Source organism: Pseudophryne corroboree, chromosome 6 (assembly GCF_028390025.1).
Source record: "Pseudophryne corroboree isolate aPseCor3 chromosome 6, aPseCor3.hap2, whole genome shotgun sequence".
NCBI lineage: Eukaryota > Metazoa > Chordata > Amphibia > Anura > Myobatrachidae > Pseudophryne > Pseudophryne corroboree.
This window is the reverse complement of record NC_086449.1, coordinates 400,492,875-400,518,662: the sequence shown is the minus strand read 5'-3', so window position 1 is coordinate 400,518,662 and position 25,788 is coordinate 400,492,875. Positions and strand designations below refer to the sequence as shown.

Genomic DNA, 25,788 nt, shown 5'->3' with positions numbered 1-25,788 from the left:
GCAAAGCTTGCAATCTAGCAGAAATCAGAAATGCCATGATTGAGCCCCTTTGGCAGGCACACTGGGATCTGCTAGGCCCTAAACGGCCACCTTGGATGCATAGCGACAAACCCGCTACTGCCTGGACCCACCACAACCACAGCATGTGTAAAATGCAATTAAGCTTAAATTCATCATATAACACTAAACTGCTCATATGCCTTTTAGTACGATAAAAAGTTTAAAACTATAGTGCATACTGTATGCTGTAGTATCCATATTATTATTTCATACAATAAGTCATAAAAAAAAGCTCTATTAAACAGCAGATAATGATGGGCGATGGGTAACCCTCACAGAGGCGGAACTACCGCCAGTGCAACCAGTGCGTTGCACTGGGGCCCGCCACTGTCCAGGGGCCCAAAGCATGTAATGAGTCAAACTGACTCATTACATGTCGCTGTGTGCAACTGCTGCCCGGACAGAGAGGAGAGGAGCGCAGCGGTACGGGGGAGAAGGAGGAGGAGGGAGGTGGAGGAGGGAGCCGCAGCAGCGCTTTGCTACTGGTTGAGGCGCTGCTGCTGTCCCTCTGCTTCACTATAGGCTGTCTTCCGAGAACAGCCTATAGTGAAGCAGAGGGACCACAGCAGCAGCGCCTCCACCAATAACACAGCGCTGCTGCGGCTCCCTCCTCCTCCTTCTCTCCTGCCTGGGAATCGTGATCAGAAGCTGCACCGAGGAGCCTGAGCCAGCGGAGAGGGTAAGTATAATTCTTTCTTTCTTTCTTTCTTTCTTTCTTTCTTTCTTTCTTTCTTTCTTTCTTTCTTTCTTTCTTTCTTTCTTTCTCTTTCTTTCTTTCTTTCTTTCTTTCTTTTTCTTTCCATGTGCAAAATGGGGAACTGTCTGCCGCAATGTGTAAAAAGGGGGAATCTGCCTGCCGCAATGTGTAAAAAGGGGGAATCTGCTTGTCATAATGTGTAAAAAGGGGGACGCTGTCTGCCGTAATGTGTAACAAGGGCACGCTGTCTGCCGTAATGTGTAAAAAGGGGACACTGTCTGCCGTTATGTGTAAAAAGGGCACGCTGTCTGCCGTTATGTGTAAAAAGGGCACGCTGTCTGCCGTTATGTGTAAAAAGTGTACGCTGTCTGCCGCTATGTTTATCAAGGGCACGCTGTCTGTCGTTATGTGTAAAAAGTGTACGCTGTCTGCCGTTATGTGTAAAAAGGGGACGCTGTCTGCCGTTATGTGTAAAAAGGGGACCCTGTCTGCCGCTATGTGTAACAACGGCACGCTGTCTGCCGTTATGTGTAAAAAGTGCACTCTGTCTGCCGCTATGTGTAAAAAGGGCACGCTGTCTGCTTTAATATGTAAAAAGAGGAATCTGTCCGCCGTAAGGTGTAAAAGGGTCTCTACCTGGTGTAGTGGTGCTACTGTGCGGCGTAATTTGAATAATGGAGACTACTGTGCACCGTTTTATGAATTGGTATTATTTTGTGGCCACACCCCTTCACCATGAAGCCACGCCACTATGTATTTTTGCGCGCGCCTACGGCACGCACTGCCCCTGTTTGCAAGCAGGGGTGGTGCTCCGATGCCGTTTCTTGCACACAGTGCTAAACAGATCCTCTCACGGGGTGAGGGGGTGGACTTGGATGGGATGGGGGGGGGCAAAGCATTTTGTCGCCCCTGGGCCCACCGCTCACTAGTTCCGCCACAGAACCCTCATATAGCCAATCTTAATCATTTGTAGCACACAATTTAACTTTTCCTAATTTGAAGGAATACTACATTCAGTACATCAAGGATTCAGCAAATTAAAAAGTCCCAAATCAGAAAAAAGCAGACATTAATTAATTGCTACTCTTGGGATGTACATTTTGGTTTGGTACAATTTGCTTTGATTTAAAATCATAAGGAATCTGTTCACATGGCAAGACTCAATCCATCTTACATCAGTTAGATCCAAATGTTCAATTTGAGTACAATATACAGTAACATCTGATGCCTAAAGAAAAACTTGTATTTGCATATCTTAACACTCCTCAAACCTACATTAACAGGGATGTAGTTAATATCCAGATGATCGGGATTCCAGTGGTCAGAATACCGACTCTGGGATCCCGACCGCTAAGAATGCCGACAGCTGCACCATGCCTATTCCCACTCGTGGGTGTCCATGACACCCTTGCCATGGGGGAGAAGTGGTATGTTAGGTACGCTGATATCGCTTTGACCCCATGCATGACCGCAGTAATTACCAGTAAATAACAGGGGCCCCTGTCATTATCGGCATTGCTATCTTTAAGATAGTACTCCAATATGCTGGACAATGGGGTTTGGTATGCATGACCGGTGGTCAGGAGACCGCCGGTCAGCATACCGACGCTGGGATCCCAGCAGCGGAATCCCGGCGGGGGGTGGCAAGTGCAGCAAGCCCCTTGCGGGCTCAGTGGTGACCTACGGTCATCACGGGTTCTATTCCTGCTCTATGGGTGTCGTGGACACCCATGAGTGGGAATAGTCCCTGTTGGTCTGCATGCTGACCATCGGGATTGTGATGGGGCGGGATGTAGGGAGAGGTTATGTGACCATCGGTCTCCTGACCGCCAATCACAAATACATCCCCGGGCAATGTATGAACGGTCAGAAGCATGTAAAAATGGTCAGTAGCATGTATGAATGGTCAGTAGCACTGACAGTTCCGACTCCTGCAGCTATCGATTTCAACATCTGCAGATCTCGCAGCGCGGCCCACAGCACTGTCCCTGGCTGTCAGCTCTGATAGCCAGGGACTGTGCATACGCAAAACAATGGCGCTTTTTTTCCCACTAATGTCATTGGGGGATTTCTGACTGGCGCATGCACACAAGGAATGTAAGTGCCAGTAAAAGCAGCCGAAGAGGGAGAGTGCACATCAGAAGAAAGGTAGTTTAATACTTTCACTCTTCGGCACACTTGTTATTAATACATGCTGCTGATATGTGGACCCACTTCACAGTGATCCAGAGAAGAAGAGGACCTTACTCATAACGTCCGAATCCTGTATTTTAATACATCCAGCCCTTTGTACCTAATAGAATTGGTCATTTTGGAGGGTATGTAAACACCTGCTGTAACATTTTACTTCCATTCTCCTTCCCTAGCTGGAACGGGATCAGTACGTAATCCCGCTGGTCGGTATCCCGGCGGTCGAAATATCGACGCCGGAATCCCGACCACACAATCCCGACAGGGGTGGCGAGCGGAACGCAGCCCCTTGCGGGCTCGCTTTGCTCGCCACCCTGTGGGCACGGTGCCTCGCTGCGCTCGGCACACTATTATATTCTCCCTCTATGGGTGTCGTGGACACCCACGGAGGGAGAATATATCGGGATTGTGGCGGTCGGGATTGTGGCGGTCGGGATTGTGACGGTCGGGATTCCGGCGTCGGTATTTCGACCGCCGGGATCCCGTCTAGCGGGATCTTGACCGCATCCCGCTGGAACACCAGAAGCTGAACACAGCAGTCTTTTCTCCAGGGGTTCCTCTGGTTCTGTAAAACAATCACTTTTGCTTCCCCCTCTAAAATGGTAGCAGAGTGAGCTGTGAATAGGAGGGTCAATTGCAAGCCACAACCTCTCATCTGTGGCTTGTGAACAGAACTCTCTCCAATGCTCCCATGTTTCCGCTGGGTCTGTGATGGAAATGAAGAGGCATGATAGTGAAAACTAATCAATCAATAGGTGTTACAATTTGCACTCTTATATGGGACATTAGCTTACAAACAGGCACGATTCAATTAGCCACAGTGTGTAACCAGAGCTATTTAATTTCAGCCAGCAATAAGTCCATAGGCTACACTTAATGCAGATTTATGTTTGAGTCTGAGGTAGGCTTGAACAGAAATCCTTGGTAAGTGCCCTTATTGTAGGTGCAGCGAACATATCAACTCATAGCTACGGGTAGTTATCCTGGAACGTATGGGTTAATGTGCATCAGCAGCAAATTTACCTTGCAAGATAATAGACTATAATTGAATAGCCTTGGGCATAAATGCCCATGGCTACCACCCTTTATCGTAACTAAAGGCCAGTACTCACGGCCCGATTTGGGAGAGATGTGTGCTGAGCGAACTGCTCAGCACACATCTCTCCCACCGCTTAGCACAGCGCGAGGTGTGCTGAGCATGCGGGGGGAGACGGGGGGGCGCTTATTTCACCCAGCGGGTGAAATGAGCGACCTGCTAGATTGGCCTGCACGGCAGGCCAATCTAGCACCAGTGATGGCGATGCTCGGGGCTGCGCATCGTTATCGCTGTGGGGGGTACACACGGAGCGATCATGCATAAAATCTAAGCAATCTAGTCAGATTGCTTAGAATTTAAGCAGTGATCGCTCCGTGAGTACCCCCTTTAGTGAATCCGGCTCTTCGGCTACAGTAATGTAAATTATATATACACAAATACATTAAAAGAATGCTATGTCACAAATAATTATCTTGTGCCAAAATAACAGCTAGAAGACAAACTATACTTTAAAGGGGATGTAGTCAAGTGACCGACGGTCACATAACCTCCCCCTACATCCCACACCCTCACAATCCCGACGGTCAGCATGCCGACCAACAGAGACTTTTCCCACTCGTGGGGACACCCATAGAGTGGAAACAGAACCCGTGGTGACCACAGGTCGCCAACAAGCCCGCAAGGGGCCTACTGCACTCAACCTCCCCCGGCGGGATTCCACTGCCGGAATCCTGACATCAGTCTCCCGACCGCCGGTCACATATACCACACCCCTTTAAAGATATTGGTGCCAATACAATTAATAGTGAATTGGGTCCTGTAAGCCAATTTCATGTATTCTCAATTTATTTCCCAGCCAAATTACAGTTTTTTTGTGTGCTCCTCACAAAGCAGATGAGGTAGAGAAACATTTGTTTTAAAAAGTAAAAATGTTGCAACAGGTTCAATCCTGGTAGCTACCTTGGTTGGATTCCCAAGTAACTGGACCAGAGTTATTTTACATAGACCCTATACACCAAATTCAACTGTTTAATCACGCCCGATCACCCATCTAAAGTGGCTGGAGTTCATGGGGTGATAGTCAATTGTCCCCCTTTATCGCGCTGATTTTGCCCATATCAGTCGGGGTTTTGCCGCGAAAAGCACTGAAACCCGACTAAACGAATGGGCGCGATGCAAAAAGTCCTGTTTGGGTGTCCAAATGGGTCACTTCACTCATTTCAGCTTGCCACCCCGGGGGTAGCGAGCTGAAATGAAGGTCTCGCGCCCGTGGGCAAAAGCACTTGAATAGCTGTTGGCGCGTATGCGCGGGGGTGCAGGAACCCACAATAACAATTGAATTCCCCCCTCTGACTGGAAAGAAGTCTAATGCTAGGTACACACTAGATGACTTGCAAACAATGAATTCAATGTCATCAACAATTTCCCTTGAACTCCCGGACAAACTATATAGGACCTTATTCAGCTTCAGTTGCAATTTTGCTTTTTAGCAAAACTGCAACTGGCTGCGATCGCATGCTGGGGGCCGTCCAGCACAGGGCAAGGCCACCCAGCATGCAAATACCCAGCTGCGATGCAATCGCAATGCCATTGCGATCGCATCGCTGATTTGTGGATGCACGCTGCCTAGCAGCCAAACTGCAAAGGCTGATGCAGAGCCGTCATTTTTTTGGTCGCATCAGCCACATGTGAAGTTACGTGGCCGCCCCAAACCTGTGCCCGTTTCAGATGACACATCCTCCAAATGCTGCAACCCCGCAATGCAATATCTGGTTATGTTTGGTCGATTTTTGAGTGATTTTGTGTTTAAGGGTCTAAATCACACAGTTACCAAGAGATGATTTTTTACATATTTTTGTATAACAGGATGTCAAAAATCATCTGTTAGTAAATGTGTGATTAAGACCCCGAAGCACAAAAAAAGACCCAACATCAACAACAAAAAATCAATCAACATTAACCAAAATCGACTTTTAGTAAATATACCCCATAGTGCATACACACTTGGAGATTTGAACGATTTTTCGCTCTAATGCATTGGAATTACCCATATCATTCAAAAAAAATTATATAGTTTGTAGGGGCCTTAAGAAACATCTTAAATGTTGCAGATTACATGGCATCTGATTGGCTAATGCATTTTATATAGGGAATGGTCAATACACATATTATAGTTTTGTTTATGCTTAATACTAATTTTTGAAGTAACACATTGTGTGGGTAATGACATTAAAACTACCTTCCAATCTACTTTTCGTCTAATTCTTGGAGTCCTTCATTCTGTACCAGACAACAGTCCAAATGTAAGATGCCTGATAGAGTAGTACTAAAGCTGGTCAAGAACCATCAACAGTTTTCTACTGCATGTTACAGTATCTGCAAATTTAATCAGTACTACCTTTAAGAACATATGATACAACTGGGATAGCCAACTTGTAGCACTCCGGCCTCAGGTCACCTTTCCCTGTGATATATAAGACAGATCATTTTCACGCCACTGAAATACAAAGGGAGGTGTAACCAAGCAAGTGCAAAGGTGCCCAATGACAGCATCGCATAGCATTGGACAAGTTGTTTTGCATGCTTCTCTCCCAGGCACCAAATTAAGGTTGTACATTTGAATGAACTGGGAAGTTGTGCCTGGAAAATGTTTTGTATATTACTGAATTTACATTAAATACAAAAATGAGAAGTCCGTTCCCAAGTTACCAAATGTACAACTAGTCAAGTATGATATATGTACTGGGCTTGTAATTAGTTGCTACACTAGTTATAAATGGCTTTTTGCCAAGGTAAAACAGAAAACACACACTGTACAGTAAAAAAACAAAAAAACTTTCCTCTTCTAGTGTTGGTTAAAAGAGATAATTAATTCCTCATGAAACCTTCACTGTTATAATAAAAATTATTGCATTCAGGATCCAGAAGAGCATGAGTACCGCGAACAGCTGGCCATTTAAAACATCCGTTATTCCCACAATTTGCTAGGATGTTGTGAAATAAATCAAAGCCCACTCAATGATATTTATTTGTGAACCTGTTCATCATAAATATAGCTTTAAAAGCAGCATGGGGGCATATAATTTGTGGCTTTTTCAGATAGAAACAGCTGTGTGCCAAACCATTGAATTTACTTTGCCTGGTACTGGAAAGTTAAAATACTTAAATATCCCCTTTTTTGCCTTAATGCTTCCGCTGTCAGTGAAAGGCCCTACAAATAAGCTAACGCTTCACAATACTTAATGTACTACAGAAGTCAACACCTGCATAAACTTAATGCAAACTTTTTTTCGTATATGCCAACCAAGCAATTTAGGAAAAATATAACAAACTGTATAGTACAGAGCATCATCTGCAATGCATTAGTCACTACAGTCAGTCACAAGCAGCTATTTTAAGACTAGTGCATATTTGATGTTTAGGTAACTTGCTGTATTGTATTCCACTGATGAGGATCTACTGTATACGCAATATCAAAATATGCAATTCTGATTTTAGGTCTATGACTGTTAAATAAACAAAAAGTTAGGTTGTTTGTACACACAATAGGTCACACAGAGTGTTTATTTTACTTAATTAAATCTTGTGATCTATAAAAATAAACAGTTCATCTTGAAGCAATATTAAAGAATAACCCAATAACACATTATAACTCTGTATTATAATTCTGTTCATTTAATGTCACCAAAATCAAGTAAATAACAACTACCAATAACAACAGATTTTCTGCAGCTTGTTTGCAGAGAAAACCAAGGTTTAATTCAGAAATCCCAAAGTCTTACAAAGAGAAGCCGGTTAGAATGTTATTACACGAGCTATGTTATACAAGGACGATTTTTCTTACAAGTTCGCTTCTCTTATTGACCATATATTTTTCCTTAACTACATTATACCCCTTTACATATTATTAAATAGAACACACATACTTTAACATTTTTCTTGCATGTGAACCAATTATTCGTCAATACCTTTTTGAAATCACTTTTTTCTTTTGCTTCCAAGCAATACAAAAAAGGTCATGTACCATAGCCAAAGTTCCAGACCACTTGCAACCTACTGCAAATTGCATTTTATCACGTTGACAACTACTGTCAACAACATACAACCCAGAGAAGCAACAATTAATCTCTAAAACCTTTCGCTCATCACTAGATGCAAAGTACAAGTACAACTATAATAGTTAGTTAAGATGTATTGTGCTGTTTATCAATGGGAATCAATGCAAATAACTATGGAGCAAGTGGACAGCGCTGTGAACACTAGACAAGGTATATAGAAAGGAAATCCATATATACATACTACATATATCTCTACGTTATGGACAACTTATACCATATTCAAATTTAGTCAGCACAGTTGTGTGTCTAGATGACAAATGAAGCATTCCCTGAAGCTATATGTCTTCGTAGCTGCTCGGCTCATCAGCAAAGTGTAATGTTCATATTAGTGTTAGGAGAACTTCTGCAGACAGGTTGACCATTTCAAATTAAAGGCTACTGGCGTAAAAACTGTATAATTATGCTTTCTTTCCTAATCACAATGTGTCAAATGCATCAAACTGTGAATTATCTGGGGGGGGGGGGGGTTATTTATTTTTAATAACAAATTCAAATACTAATTTTTCCAAATGAAATATGATAATGTTTGTCATGTCATCTACTCGCACATATACATGCACACTTATTTATCTGTATATTAAACATAGCAGGTGTTACAAGTAATGTGAATTCTGCACCGCACATTCCACACTGGATGGAAAGCTAGTAATATTTAGCGCTACTGCTACATAATGCATGGCCTTAGTTAGATCATCTGAACCTTTCCTGATGCCATTTTCCTATGTGGCATTTTATAAGTATTACACCATGAAAGAACAGTCACAAGTCTTGTTATAGCCCCACAATTACTGTTACTTGGTGTATCGCTAAAAATATAATAATGAGCTTTGCTGCACCTGTGCTTTTTGCAAGCACATGTTTGGTAAAATAAAGTGTGTAACAATGTCACCAGCATTTCACCCAAGCGTAAAGCTTGCAATAACATATAAAACAGTTGCATACAGTACAGTATTAAGTAACACTGTCACGCTAATCTCTGGGTATTGGACATTAATAATAATAATATTAATAATACTTGTAATATTATATAATAATAATTATGGAATCTGGCAAAAATTGATATGTCTAAAGCTATAATGAAGGATCACTTTTTTCAAAAGACTTTTAATGATTTACAAAAATATAACTGCCTATACAAACTAAGTACAGCCTATGTAATAGCCTTATCTAGCCAGTTTAGTTACTCCATGGGCAATGGTTTACATTCTATTAATTGTAACTGTACATGTCTTTTGTTAATGAGATGGAATGATGAAAATCTTGATAATCTCTACAACAATCCAAGGATAATATGAGACACAAGGTTTGATTCAGATAATTTAGTTAGACTTTTGACAGTGGGTCAAAGGTTACCCTCGGATTCCAAGATGTTTTTAGAAAGAACGGTGGCTGAAATATTTCCAATACATACCTCCCAACATGACCCTCTCCAGGAGGGACAGAATGCTCTGCTCCTGGACTTCCCTCTTACTGCTTATTGCCGCCACCTGTGCTGAAACACCTTTCTTATCCATTAACCTGTTCAACAGAGGTGCTGGCAATCATAAATGAAGAGAAAAATCCAGAAGCAGAGCATTGTGTTCCTCCTGGAGAGGGTCATGTTGGGAGGTATGCCAATAACATATTTAGTTATAATAGATAATAATCGCTCTATGTATATATTCAATGCTGAAGTCTTTGGGAATATGTATTGGTGTTCACAGTGTGAACCGTTTTTAGAACTTTGAACTTAAGCTACCTGTTGTTGTACAGTATTTGTTTCACCTGTGTAAGATCAGCTGATAAACACACAATGAAGTGTTGCAGTGAAAGACAATACCCGACATGACCTCATATTCACCTCATGTCTGGAATTATTTATTAGTTTAACTTTTTCAACGCTGGGCGCTTAACGTCTGAGTGCAAATGTTTCTCAGCCGTTTGGAAATACTCTCAGCTAGAATATATAATTGTCTCTAACAATTTATGAATGGGCCCTATCTATGCAACTGAAAGGAAAAAAGTATTAGAAAATTCAGCTTTGACCCCTGCACTAGTAACTGTGATCTCATGTTTTTAAACAGACAGTTTAGTATATTGTATTATTGACTGCAAGAATTGTATGAATTACGTTGGCCAGAACATGAAAGGCTTATGTTCTCCACCCCCTATAGCTCTGCAGCTTAGACAATAGCCCAGTATTGAATCTCTTCACTCAAAGGCTTCTCGTCTAATGTGCTTAGGAAAGCAGCGAGCACCGATGGGGAAAGTTTGCTGCCAGTAAAATTGATCATAAAACTCTGAATGGTTCTTCTTAGGTTCTGCACAAAGACGTAACCATGAATCATGGCTGGCAGTTATGAGAACACATACTTGTCTTTATTTATAGGTACACTTTAACCCTACAAACTGTAAACTATTTATATTATATATCATTTTTAAAGAACTATGGTAACAAAACACGCCTGTAGATGACTGTAAAAGTTAACAGATGTGGATTTGCACATGCAGCTTTTTTAAGTACTTGTATTTATTTCCCTTGGCTTTGAACAACTATTTTTCAGTAACTTTGGAAAAGACACTCCTGCTGCAGCAGGGATCAATTAAGAAATGTCTTGTAAATATTTATTTCCATAAACATTAATGGCACAGCCACGTTTTCCAGAGAAAGTAAAAGGCTGACACATTCCGACGTAAATCCCTGTTTAGCTGATCATATCCCATAACATAGCACTCAGTGTCACTCCGAGTATAGTCACATATCCCATTCAAGTAGAACAGTGGGGGACTAGCACAGATTTCCAGCTTTATATAAATATGAAATGATTTGAGCATGGGGGTTTAATAATGTGTTGTCCTAATCTTTGTATCCACAGCCAATGATAAAGGTGGAAGAAGCACACTGTATCTCATTTTATTAAACTGCATTACTGGAATCCACAAGCATCATCTCTAGCAGGACTCAGGCACAATAAAGAAATGTGTTGTAATACAGGGGACTGCTGAAAGCATTATGATTAATGCCATTTTCTACAGCACAGAAACAGAAAGTGGGGGAAAAAAGCCATTGCTGATCCTTGCTTAGCTGCCTTATCAGATCATCGTGACAATATAAGCAGCACATCATTAGGAAACTCAAAGTGATTGCAAATGATTGTCTGAGGCAGGGTAAACTCCAGACATCTGAAAGCACAAATCACTCTCCCTAAAAACTCTGTAGCCTGGAGGAAGTACAGGATGGGAATATTCCCCCCTCACTCTCTCGTCGCTGCACACACATCAGCAATGTGGCATTAATGTAGCATGGCACACTGTTCTAAATCTCCCAGAACGCTGGATGTGTACTTACATTCTGTCAGAAACTAGCAAACGGCTATCGACCATCATATCAGGGAGAAAATCCAGCTTGAATGAAGAAGTCATGTTCTTGCTTCTGCACGCCGTTCTGCTCTGGCAAATAAGAATGTTTCTCTGCTTGTCTGATTCAACAAGAGTGCTGGCCAAGAGACAGGCAGGGACAGGTGCGGGAGGCCTCCCCAAGGCAGCAGCCAGAGCCGGCAGTTGTCACATTCTCTCCCCCTCTTGTTTTCCTCCAATCCCTTCTGAAATCTACTGCTGAGGCAACTGTCTATAGAGTACCAGGTGCTGAAAGCAGAGGCGGAGCTCCCTTCCTACTGCAGCTCCATTTAACCCCTGCACTTCTCCCACCCTATTATCCCTAGTGCATTAATACTTCCACTTCATTACACAAATGTTCATGTGCAATATTGTCAAGTAGAATTTAGCAATAAATGATATATTTTTTTTATGGATAGCAAATACTGTAGCAGACTTTAAAGCATCCATAACCAGTGTAGCTGTAACTCGCATACTGTACATATATATTTTCTTTTAAATGCATTATGCAATCTACTTAGAAGATCTTCACTTACAGTATGCATCACCTCTGTTGTTTTCAGCATTGCTAACTGTGGAGTTTTATATTTAGAAATGTGCTGTTTGCGAATATTCAAAGACCCCACAATACTGTATTTCCTCATTGTGTGAAGTGAAGTTACCTGCACTAGCTGCGACTAAACCATACACGTGTAAAAATAAGTGAATTGCAGCGTTCACTGAATAATCATAACATGTTATGTCAAAATAGAAAATATCAACATTTATATTTGATGTTTTATAACTCTATAGTAAAACCAAAGGGAATAGCCCAATAAAACCCAATACCAGGCACACACAAAGAAAAATACATTCACTCATGTGAGATAATCTACAATACAATCAAACCAATGTTATATAGATGAAAAAATAGGAGTACTGTAAGTGTGTGTGTAAAACAGGGTGCTCTGCTTATTTACTCAGCAATAAATGTCACTATTTTTTCTCTCTCTCTCTCTCTCTCTCTCTCTCTCTCTCTCTCTCTCTATATATATATATATATATATACAGTATATATATATAGATATATCCGATGCATAAACTGCATTAAGTATGACATAGTACAGCCTTTATGTCATAACCTTGTCCTGCTTTATTATTTTCTTGCTTTGTAGTTGTTTCACTAAACTAGAAACAATAGGCCTTATTCAGGTTGGATCGCTTATGTGATCCAATACACAGTTATCTAATGTCCAGGAAACTGCGCGTGCACAGAACCCATTCTGCATATATGGAGAACGGGTCCTGTGATCGCAACTCTGATATGCTATCGTCTCTGCCTGATTGACAGGCATAGGTGTTTGCGGGGAAGGGGGGGGAGGGGGTGGACGGCATTGCCGGAAACGGGGGCATGTCACTCCATTTTCTTGGGAGTAGCAAGGCCAAGGACTATATCGCAAGACTCAGATTATTTGGCCTCGCAAGCAGTGGTGCAAGTATGCAGGTACGCTCGGGTACAGAGTACCTTAAGAATTTGGCAGTGGGTACTCAGTACCACCTTCCACACACTTTGCCATTACCACAATTATAATGTGCCACAAAGCAACAAGACCATGGTGCTTGGCAGCATGACGGCTCCTCCCACTTTGTCAGGGTTACTGGGAGTGCGACAGTGGCTGTATTTTCCTGTTATAATGGAGGCATTACTATATATTGTTATTAAATTGGGGGCATTACTATATATTTCTATTATACTAGAAGTATCACTATATATTTCTATTATACTGGAGGCATTAGTATATATTTTTAGCCTTGCCTCCAGAATCCCCACAAAAAGGGGCTGTGTCATGTGGCCACGTCGCTAGTGTCATGTAGCCACTCCCACTAGCAGCATGTGACCACACCCCTCACAACACATGATCACGGCCATTTTTCGGCACTCAGTACCACTAAGAAAATATTTCTATTTGCACCACTGCTCGCAAGCCATCCTGCGACAGCAAGTCTAAGCAAGCAAAGTTCATCAGTAACTGCGATGCGTTCATAGTGTACAGCTTTGCAATTGCAATCCTTATTGAATGCGGGCCTATGTTAATACAGGAAGCAGTTAAAATACTGTTAGTCAGGATCCCGGCAGTCACAATGCCGACACCAGAATCACGACTAGCGGTGAAATGCCGCCGCCGGAATTCCGGCACACAGTCTATTCTCCCTCTGTGGTGAGTGCAGCGAGCCGCCATGCCAGCAGCAAGGGGCTTTCTAGCACTCGTCCTGCTGCTGTCATTATGGCGGACAAGATCCCGCTGTCGGGATCATGACAGCAGGGATCCCGTCCGCCTGCATTTCATACTGATCCCGCTAATACCTTGCACTTGAAAGAAGCTGCATATTTCGTCAGTACTGGGGACTCCCATATTCATGTAAATATATCCTACGAGTGTTGAACATCATGTTCCCTTCTCACTTTTCCTTGTAAGAAGGGGTTACGTTCGACACAAATTAGGTCGACACTCATTAGGTCAACCACTGAAGGTCGACAATGCCATTAGGTTGACATGCATTATGTCGACATAGTCGTTAGGTCGACCGTCGACATGCGTTTTTCACATTTTTTTCTAATTTTTGGGATTTTTTAATATTTAACAATCCACGTGGACTATGATTGGAAAGGTAATCTGTGCCGAGCGAAGCGAGCAATGAGAGAGGACACAATGCACTAATTTGGGTTCCCCGTCACTTTACGGAGAAAACGACACCAAAAACAGTCAAAAACCTCATGTAAACCTTTTGCCCTGTTGACCTAGTACATGTCGACCTAACGCCCATGTCGACCTAATGCATGTTGACTTAATGGCAATGTCGACCTTCAGTGGTTGACCTAATGAGTGTCGACCTAATGTGTGTCGAACGTAACCCCTTCTTACAAGGAAAAGTGAGAAGGGAACATGATGTACCTAATGAGTGTCAACCTAAGTTGGGTCGACCCAACGACCCATACCCGTAAGAAGAAGGTACTCTTTTAAAATGACTCTGTAAAGTTCATTGAGGTCATTTAATTCCATTCTCTTATTTAGGACTGTACAAAATAAAATGGGCTGGGTGAAAAAGAGATGGGTTAAACTGAAAACTTTTACTGTATGTCTTAAATCTTTTCCATATGTGTAAGTACTGTAAAATGGAAAGTTGTATTTTAAACCCATTTAGCTTATAAATATTATTTCAAACACTTGAGGGATGATGCCAGGCACTTATTTTTTGGTCTGAATGGCCTATTTTTAACGTGACCCTCATGACTCTTTTTGTTGCAATAGTTCACCATGGGGGTAATTCCAAGTTGATTGCAGCAGGATTTTTTATAGCAATTGGGCAAAACCATGTGCACTGCAGGGGAGGCAGATTTAACATGTGCAGAAAGAGTTAGATTTGGGTGGGTTATTTTATTTCTGTGCAGGGTAAATACTGGCTGCTTTATTTTTACACTGCAAATTAGATTGCAGATTGAACACACCCCAACCAAATCTAACTGTCTCTGCACATGTTATATCTGCCTCCCCTGCAGTGCACATGGTTTTGCCCAATTGCTAACAAAAATCCTGCTGCGATCAACTTGGAATTACCCCCCATGTTCCTGTGTGTTGCACAAGCTGAGGAAATAGGGGCCTATTTATCAAGCATTTTTTTTTAATAAAATTATGTAGAAAGAGCAGTTTCTGAATAATTTTAGGAATGGTCACTATGTACTAACAGCCTAATGCAGAAGATTTCACAGAAATGTTCAGTGGAAGGCTAGTTAGACAGTGCCTCAATTCTAAACACACAGGCCTCTTAAGGTTACATCTAAATTTGGGCATGTTTACGGAGAAAAGTGTACTGTGTAACAGCATTGACTTATTCCTACAACTAGAAAATTAGTCTGGTCAATACATCTACCCCACTGAAAGAGAGCCTGGACATGTATAACATTTTGGAGAGAGATAAAGTGGAGAAAGATAAAGTACCAATCAGTCAGATTCTGTCATTTCACAGACTGTACTTTTAAAAGGGCATAAGCTGATTAGTTACAATTTATATCTCTCCAAGATTTGATAAATCTACACTTTAGTGATTAACAGTATATAATTTAGAATTGGGCCATAAGTCCGGATGTAATGCTGTCCGAGTTCATCGGAGGTGTAGTTTGCCAGCTGAACCCTGACTTTTTTTTTAAAGCACCAATCATTTCAAGGCAAAACCATGACTTGTAAATGATTGCCGCTTTAAAAAAAAAGTCAGAGTTCGTCCGGCAACCTACACCTCTGACCGACTTGGACGGCATTACATCTGCCCCATAGTACGCGTTTATAATTTTCGGTGGAATTCCCAGCCATGGGAGCATAGGCAACTCATATCAAATCATAGGTAACACTATAACGTAAATCTAAACGTTCCCTTATTTCCAATATTTAATGTAAAACCGTCAAATCCCCAAACAACCAGTGGCATATCTGTAATTAATGCAGAGTGTGTGGGCACATACTGCACACTCTGCGCCCAATTATTATACTTACCTCTCCAGAAGGCTGCATCAGTGGTGCACTAATCACCAGAGAAATTGTGTGGCCACCATTTTCCATGAGATATGCACATGCACACTAGAGAAATCACTGTGCGAACGCCATGTACCCAGAGCCCGACACATCATGTTCCCAGAACCCCACACACCATGTTTCTAGAGGTATCTGTTTGGATGGTCGACCATGTTATGGTCGACAGTCATTAGGTCGACCACTATCGGTCGACATTGACATGGTCGACATGGGCACTTGGTCGACACATGAAAATGGTTGACACGTGACAGGTCAGCACATGAAAAGGTCGACATGGTTTAAAAAAAAATATCTTTTGTGGAACTTTTCCAGACTTTACGATCCACGTGGACTACGATTGGGAACGGTAATCTGTGCTGAGTGCATAGGTAGCGGAGCGAGGCACCTTGCCAGAAGCATGGCGAGTGAAGCGAGCCATGTGAGTGGACGCGGTGCACTAATTGGGGTTCCCCGTCACTTTACACAGAAAATTACACCAAAAAAAGTAAAAAAAAAATAATGTTGACATTTTCATGTGTTGACCTTTCATGTGTCGACCATTTTCACGAGTCGACCATTTGTCCATGTCGACCATGCCTATGTCAACCAATAGTGGTCGACCTAATGACTGTCAACCATAACATGGTCGACCATTCATACAGGAACCGTTTCTAGAGACCCACACATGCACAGTAGGATCTGGCACAGTGCCAGAGCCTGCTATCCACTGCACTACTTGGAAACGAGGCGGCCAGCACAGAGGCTGCACATGAGCCCCCTACTCTCTTATTTCGTTCCTGAAAGCACTTATTTGGTTTTAGTTATAATTGACCAAAATCAAAATTTTGTGCAGCTGCTCTACTGTAGGAATATGAAATGATCACAAGACTGCACCATCACATAGGTGTCATAACATCAAGAGGGAAGTGTGGAGTGCAGAGACATTACTAGGGGTGTGGGTCCATGCTGTCACACAGGGTGCAGTGCCCAAGGGGCAGGACTGTAGCAGTTTCATAATACAAGTGCATGTGGCTTGTAGGATGCCTGGAACATTATCCTGCAACCAGTAGCAACTACTGCAGAGCCACCCGTAGCATCCAAGGAACACTCCGGGCAAGTACCCAGCAGCCTGTGGACAGTGTGCAGCTGCCAGGAACGTCCTTAAGATGCTCTGGGAAGAGCGATACTTTCCAGAGCCAATGATTCCGCTTCAGAAGTGTGATGTCATGTTGTCACATGTGTAGGGGCGGGGGAGGGCACAGGATGCACTGCCACCCGATAACAACGCTGGAGGAGTGCACTGTCTATGGAAGACAGAAGGCTTACAATAGTACAAGTGAAGTCTTGTAATAAGAAAAAATATGAACATACTGTAGTGAAAATTTATAAAGAGGATAAGTCTAGAAGTTGCCCATAGTAACCAATCTGATTAAACTATCATTTTATAGAATGTACTACTATATATATATGATAGCTAGAAACATATTAATTGCTTTGGCAACTCTTACATGTGTCCTCTTTAGAAGGTTTGATACAGTATATCTCCCCTTTAATGTTTGACATATCCAAGCCAATCATGTATCTTTTAATTTTATAGATTGTACAAGAAAAAAATTCACCCTGAATCTGATTGGCTGCCATGGTGTTTAAGCACATAATTTGTTACCTGTGTACCAGGTGCTACCAACAGCTATGATGCATGCAGTCCACAAATACCAGGCATGTATCAGCTGTCAGACTAGTTTTGGTGAAATAAACAATGATGTGATTGGTTGCTATGGGTTACAACACAACAGTGCTTCATGTCATGCTCAAATATGGCCAGTATGTGCAAGTATCCATACAGTATACTGTATGACATATAAATAAACTCACACTGATGTGGAGACTTTCTGATTATGGCAGACATGTATCACACCTTCTATGTGGAGAAGTTGCTCATGGTAACCAATCAGCTTCTACCTATCATTTTATAGTGTGTACTTAATGAATACTAACAAAAAGCTGATTGTGGTTGCTATGGGCAATGTCTTCAACTGTCCCTTCTCCACTATTTAAGGTTTGATACATTTTCCCTAAGACTTTTATATATTTTTTTCTAAGAAGCCATTTAAGGCAACAATAAATCTTTAGAGGTTACTAATCAGTAAACAGCAAGTAAACAACAAGAACGTTCATAGTGTTTGGAAGAGTGCATAGCTTTCACACCTTTGTATCACAAAGGAATGTAGGTTTGTGTTTTCTCAGTAATTGCTATTTTTTAATACTGCTTTCGTATTAGGGTTGATCAGAGATTTAATTAAAATCAGAGATTTTATTAAAATCAAAGATTTTATTGATCAGAGAAATTTAGTCACTCCCCATAACTATTTTATATCTAGAACTCCAAAATGCAGCCAAGGATCAGGTTTAAAAAAACAATGATGCAAGCATAACAAACCCTAACAAGATTGCTAATAGGATATAAATAGACAAATATGCTACTTTTTTGTTTTTACTTGTTCATTTAGAAGTACATATCTCCCCAATGCAGAATATATGTGCATCATCTTTGATGTCATCTTGCCACCTTAAACTTAATATTTCCTAAACAGAATTAATTATATTTCCACCGGCCAATAATAGTTACCAACCCGATAACTCTATCACTGATGTTTACTCAACAATCAATCCTACCCCACAAGCTTGCTGCCTAAGGGTCATCCACTGTCTTTTGTTCCCCACATTCAATCTGTCTCAAAATCATGTTACATACATCTAAGAAACATATCCAAAATACGATCATATCTTACACAAGAAGCTGCAAAAACTCTAATCAATGCTCTCATTATCTACCGCATTGATTTTCGCAATAGTCACCTTTCTGGTCTTCCCAAAAATAGACTCTCACCACTACAATCCATTATGAATGCAGCTGCAAGGATAATCTTCCTTGCCAACCATTCATCGTCCGCTGATCCCCTCTGTCATTCCCTCCATTGGTTACCAGTATTCTAACATATTCAATATAAAATACTTTTACTTAGACACAAGGCTATTAACCAAAATGTACCAACATACATCTCAAAATATCTCCCTACCCGACCTCTCCGTCTGCACAAGATTTGCTTCTCTCATCCACACACATTACTCACTCCCACTCAAAATTACAGGACTCTCTTAGAGCTGTACCCACTCTGTGGAATGCCCTCTCACGCACAATAGGACTCTCCTCTAGTCTCCAAACCTTCAAGCGTTCCCTGAAAACTCATCTCTTCTGAAAAGATTATCAAATTCCAGACCCATTCACATAACCTTCAATGACTCCCTATCTAATTACATCCCCTCCGTACTGTCCACACGTAACCTCACATGTTTTGTCTTTCTTCACTTTCACATCCCCCTGACCCCAGACCAACACTGCTGGGTGATCATATCATACAGCCGATTAAGTACAGTACATTTGCAATCTGGCTAGAACATAATGCATAGGTAGCACCTAGTCTTGTGTATAAATGCCTATTTCCCTATATATTTTAAGCTTGTGAGCAGTGCCTTCCTACCTTTATGCAAGGCAGCCATCAGGGGGGGACTGGAGTCCCGGGCCCTTATAGAGAGGGGGGCCTACCCCCGGCTCCTCCCGCCAATACCTGGAGAGCTGTATAGGCAGTGCAACAACAGCGGGCTGCTGTGCAGGGAGGACTTGAAACAAGCCTTCCCTGTGCATCAGCTTTGTGAATCATTCCTGCAGGTTTGCAATGCTCCACCTATATGTTACGTCATGATGTGTGACATCACGTAGTGGTGGAGTAGTGTGGCAGAATCTTATTTTTATTGTTAGGGGGGCTCTGTCTATTTTGTCGGTCCCGGGCCCCACAATTTCTTATGACAGCCCTGCCTCTACGTCTCTCTGTTATTACCCAGTTTTGTTTTATTACTGTTGTTCCAATTGTAAAGCGCAACGAAATATGCTGCACTATATAAGAAACTGTTAATAAATAATAAATAAATAAATAAGAAAAATATGGGTTTTTCAGCATAAGAGTATTTAGCTGGAGTGATTTGCAACTTTCACTTTATTGTCTCAGGGGGTTTTCTTTCTTTAACGTTGTTACTCTGGAAGTATATACAGTATGCTGCATATGACTTGGGAAGTAATGCTTGCCTTTTAAATTATTCAAACTCATTTGTAATGTTTTGTCATAAAGTAGATTAAAGCATATATGTTTAAGTTAATAACAATAGAGGTATGTATATTCATACCTAAATCATCCATGTAAATAGAAATGCTCACTAATATCACAACATTTTTGGAATAAGCTTTTGTGAAACTGAATATTGCAAATACTGTATGCTCAAATGACCCTACCATCACTCACAAAATATTATATCTGTGACTACAATAGAGTACAAATTAATATGAAACATGTGCTTTAAAAATAAAATACTACTCATATTTTACTTTCTATAACATGCCTGCACTTGATACAATAAAAACATTTTACCTTCAGGGTTATTATCCATTCACTACATGTCTTAAAGTTATGCAGACATAAGCATCTGTTACCTGGTTAGGTATACTGATGGTAGGCCACTGTTGGTCGACATGGACAATGTCAACATGCAAAAAGGTAGACACAGTGAAAAGGTCGACACAGGACAGGTTCGACACAAACTATTTGGGGTTTCTGGTCCTGTTATGGAGAAAATGACACCAAGACAATTTAAAAAACTCATGTCAACCTTTTCATGTGTCAACCCATCCCGTGTTGACTGTTTTATTCTCTTGACCTTTTCCCATTGTTGACCATGTCCATGTTGACCAATAGTGGTCAACCTAATGACTGTTGACTTAATCAGGACCGGTTCAAGCCCGCTCTGCGCCCCGGGCAGGAAACGGGGCATGGCTTAATACAGGGGGCATGGTCAGTTACGCCCCCTGTACATTAGTAGCGCCGCTTGAATGCTGAGCGGTGCGCGATGACGCCATCACGCACCGCACAGCAAAAGGTCCTCTCCACAAAGGGAACCTAGACGCTACGCGTCTAGTTCCCTTCACAGGAGGCACAGATGGGGGACACAGCGGGCAGCAGAGGGCACAGCAGTGGCGGATCTTGCCATGGTGCGGCGCCCTCCGGATGGCACCAGCGCCCTCCTGGAAGGCGGTGCCCCGGGCAAAAGTCCTGCTTGCCCGTGGCAAGATCCGCTACTGGACTTAATCCAGGTTGACCCATTGATCCATAACTCTTGGTCAATAGTACAAAAAACCTCTTCTAATTACAAACTAGCTAGGCAAGTAGGATTAAAATAATACCAGTGATGCTTAAGAGACTGTTATGTGATGATACATTATTTGATATATTGCTGATGAGCCTTGGCTAATTTAATAATTCCTAATACAGCAAGGGAGTATTTTACATATCATATAACTCATAAGGATGTAGAAATAGATTGTCTTAAAAGAGTTAATTGCTCTGCTTTTTTTGAGCTCCAAGAGGGAATCTACTAAATATTTTATTCCCTCTAGTTTTAAATCAATCAGGATCACCATAAATTTTCAACCACAACTGTGAACTCCTTGTTTCAACAATGTAACCTTTCAAACAAAAATATCTTTCTTTTAAAATCAAGTAATTTGTGGCAATTTTGAATGAACCAGGAAAAAAAATGTTATTACCAGCATCTGTTCATCTGTTCTTTAAATACTGTAACATGATCAATGAAGGAAAGTAAAGGAACTTCCACTCACTGTCAATCACAAGCATCCAGTGTGAGAAACCACTTGTGATTGGCTGCCTGCAAAGGAGAATACCAGATGCCATACTTTGATATTCTACCGTTGAGCAGGGCTAGTGTGTGGACACTTTGGGATGACTTCAATCAGGGGCAAAGGGGGCAAATTGCCATTGCAACGACGTATATTGTATATAATAATGGCACCTGAACGCTGGACTCCTCGTGGCCATTTGTCACAATGGACTGATTTTGTATTCAACCATATGGGGCTGTGAACAAAAAGCAGTGACTCTGGCAGTGCTGTAAATGCAGTGTATAACTGCCTTTACTCGCCTCTAACTGAATTTATCCTTTGTTTCTTCTCATACCCTCATCTAATAATTTATCATAATAGCCAAAGGTAACCTGGTGTATTAATAAGGAACGATATAAGGGAGTGCAAAATAGTTAATCAATAGTTTTCCTTAGCAAATATTAATAAATCAGACATAGACGTTAAAACAGTAACAATAAAATAGCTCTAATGACATGAATTTAAAAAAAGCAATAGAACTAATACATATATGAAATACTGGCAAGAAAATAAACACTGTAACACACTAAAAAAGCTACATGCAGAAACTATAGCTTAATGTTCACAATGTAGCGACCTGTTGTTGCAGTCAATCAGTACAGAGCTGAAATCCTAGAACTGCATGTATAAAACACAGGGGTACTGGAGCTCCTCTATAACCCCTAAAGGGTAATACCATATTCAGTATGTTCATGTGGGAGCCTATGCTGGCTAGGCATACTCACATGTAGTTGAAATTTGAAGTTGGTAACTGCTCTGGAAATAGCTCTTAAGATCGGATGGTACAAATGAGGAAAGCAAGCCATCCTAGGGCCTGTTGATCACTGTAATGTACCATCACTTGGTCCAGTAGAATTGATTTAATGTATTGGTGTATTACACTGAAATCAATGGGGTGGCAAAATTGTCACTCCAAGGGGGTATTCAATTAGCCATGAGGTTTACACATGGGGCAATTGGACTGCTCTGGCATGGCAGTCTTGTTCATCACACTTGCACCCTCAACCAAACAGCAAGGGGTTTGGGAAGAGCACTGAGGTTAAATCAAGTGCATGAAACCAATGAGTTTATTTTTGCCAATTTTTTTTTAGCTTTTTGCTACTTCAACCTCTCACAGATGACTGCCATTCTCATGCTTAACACTACATAAATCAATCATCTTGATGATTTGCTATGTCGGCTGATATAATTTTATGATTTTTACAAAATGATTGACCTCTATGGTGATTTACCTTATATATATTTGGTCATTTGAAAAGTCCAAAAAAGGTCCAAAACCATTGTGTTAAATCCTTTTTCTACAGAAATGAACTCCTTCACTGTTAAATATGGAAGATACATGTCTTAAGCACTGCAAGGCTTCAAACTGAGGGGGTGGAATTTGGTGACCTCATGATGTCCAAGCTGCAATAATGTCATTAAGCCTTTCCACTTCCATGAACTACACTACAGAAATTTTCAGAAGTCAAATGGGGAAAAGAGCATTAAAAGTTCTAAATCTCCCCATTTAGTACCCTCAGACTCAATAGTAACATCAACTGAAATAATGTATCCCTCGAGAAGTTATTCTCTGGAAATCATGTGTGGTGACCAGAAAATTAGTCCAGCAGAAACCATTATAAAGTTCAGGGATGGGTAAATATCTCCCCAGTCCTGACTTCAATAAAGTTAGGGGAATGCTCATTTGATAAAAGGCAGCACCCATTTTCAAATTAGGTGGCCCATTAGTGGTAATTTTCTGGGCAGCTATCAGTCAATACCATCATGTGCTACATAAATACTAGTATAGCTGGTGGATTTATGTGCCCAGTCTGCCTCTTCTAGTCACCTACACATTCGGGGGCACATTCGTATGAAAGAACAGAATTCCCTATGTCAAACTATGGAGGTCACTCAGATCTAATCGCTGGGCTGCATTTTTTACTGTTCAGATAGTCGCCGCCTACAGTGGGACTATATTTTTGCCATGCAAATGTGCATTCCTATGTGTATGCTGAGCTGCTAAAATTCTGTGTGAGCAGGTCTCTGTGCAGCACAGGACTTACTCTTTCAGTGTGATCGCATCAGGCTGATCGGGGCCGGAGCTGACATCAGACACCCTCCCTGAAAATGCTTGGGCACGCCTGCATTTTTCCAATCACTCTCAGTAAACGGTCAGTTACCACCCACAAACGGCTTCCTCCTGTCAATCACCTTGCGAACCCCCACGTGCACGGATTTTTGGCACCATCCCATCGCTGACCCGTGACACCCGTTATTGTTGTCTGACGCGCATGCACATAACGGTGCCTATGCATGCGCTGTTATGACCTGATCGCCTGCTGTGCAAAAACGCACAGCAGCAATCAGATCTGAATGACCCCCTATATGCACCTAAGCGGCTATTCTCTGGTGCTCACCAGACCATTACACCCTATGCTACAGGAATCATTAAAAAGTCTAGAGATAGGAGTTTCTAATGCCCTGATAGCTTCAATCCTGGAATTAATTAACACAGTGGCCCCCTCTTTTTTTGTGGTATGTTGTCTATTGTTCAAAATTGCATGTCTTGAAGGGCTACCATATAATTTCTAGACATTTTATTCATTACTTTGTATCCAGATGCAGTCATATTGGAATTTACAATGTCAACATGCATAAAGTTGACACCACAGTGTCAGCAGCTATGATGTCAACATTGTTGAAATGTCAACATTGAACATGTCAGCATCTGCAGAATATCAACATGTGAAATGTCAACATTCTGCAGAGACCAGAGGGTTAGGGTTAGGCTGCTGTATTGGAGTGTTAGGGTTAGGAAAAAGAGGGAGCGATAGGGTAAGACACAATAGGGAGGGTTAGCTTAGTCAGAAGTCATCATCATCACCTACAGTAACTGCTGGACCCAGAAGACACGGATGGAAATGCTGTATTTGCAATACCAGGTAAGTCACCACCAGGAACATTTTGTTGACATTCTAATCAAGTATACATTACATCAGAATTGACATGATGACTGTCATGCTAAACATGTAGACAATACGACCATATCATTCTCATGATAACATGATGTCAACAAAATATACTATACCGCATTCAAACCTGTATGGGAAAAAAATAATGCATACTGCATATAATCGGAATATGAAATACATGCTGGATGGACATCATTCTCCTTTTGTGTTAGAGACCCTTTATTTGATAAAAGTATCACTTTTGCTCTGTCAAATGAAGACTAACTTGGGCTATAGGTTCAAAATAACAGGTATGGGAAGTAAATGTAGTAAGTGCACTTGGCAGTGCTATCTAATCAGACACCAAATTCACTTCCTCAATCCAAGCACCAACAATTGTAATGTAATGCTTTATTCATCCATAACAGGAATTCTCTCTAATGTGCAAATGATATGGCCTTATGTCAACAGGGGCTCCAAGGAAGAGGGTCACAGTAACTTGCAATCATCATTACCTACAGTATCAGTATATATAATGTAATAAGTCCTTATATTTATTACCATGGAACAGGGACATAACCAGAACTTTGTGTGCCCCAAAGCAATATATTAAAGGGGCCCCTGATCCACTGCATCTTGAGAGACACCTATCCGCAGCATTTATTAATTTTATGCCCCATAATATTGCCCTAGTACATTTTCAGAACAATAGCAGTGCCCTAGTTAATGTTATGTCCAATAGTAGTAGTACCCTAGTTTATTTTATGAACCATTGTACCTTAGTTCCCTAGTTTACATAATGTCACAATGTAGGGCTGCCAGTACACATTATGCCACACAGTATCCCCAATTCACATTATGGCATACAGTGTCTCCTGATCATATTATGCGACATTACAGTGCCCCCTGTTCATGCTGTGACACATTCGAGTGCCCTCCATTTCAAATTGTGTCACATTACATTGCCCCAATTCATATTATGCCACACTATAGTGCCTCCATTTCATATTGTACCATATTACAATGCCCCAGTTCTTATTATGTAAC

General features: G+C 41.4%; 1 protein-coding gene across 31 annotated transcripts in view; it reads right to left on the bottom strand.

Annotated features, from left to right (window-relative positions):
* The window catches only part of CELF2 (CUGBP Elav-like family member 2), a 633,688-nt gene that overhangs the window by 553,002 nt on the left and 54,898 nt on the right, over positions 1-25,788 (bottom strand). For 6 of the 31 annotated variants that reach the window (XM_063926840.1, XM_063926848.1, XM_063926861.1 and 3 more), the window contains exon 1: positions 11,430-11,696. The exons of the other annotated variants lie outside the window; for them this stretch is intronic. In XM_063926840.1, the coding sequence (XP_063782910.1) occupies positions 11,430-11,503 (74 nt within the window). In that variant the 5' untranslated portion in view covers positions 11,504-11,696. Of the gene's footprint in view, positions 1-11,429; positions 11,697-25,788 lie in introns of those variants that run through there. 31 annotated transcript variants of the gene reach the window in all.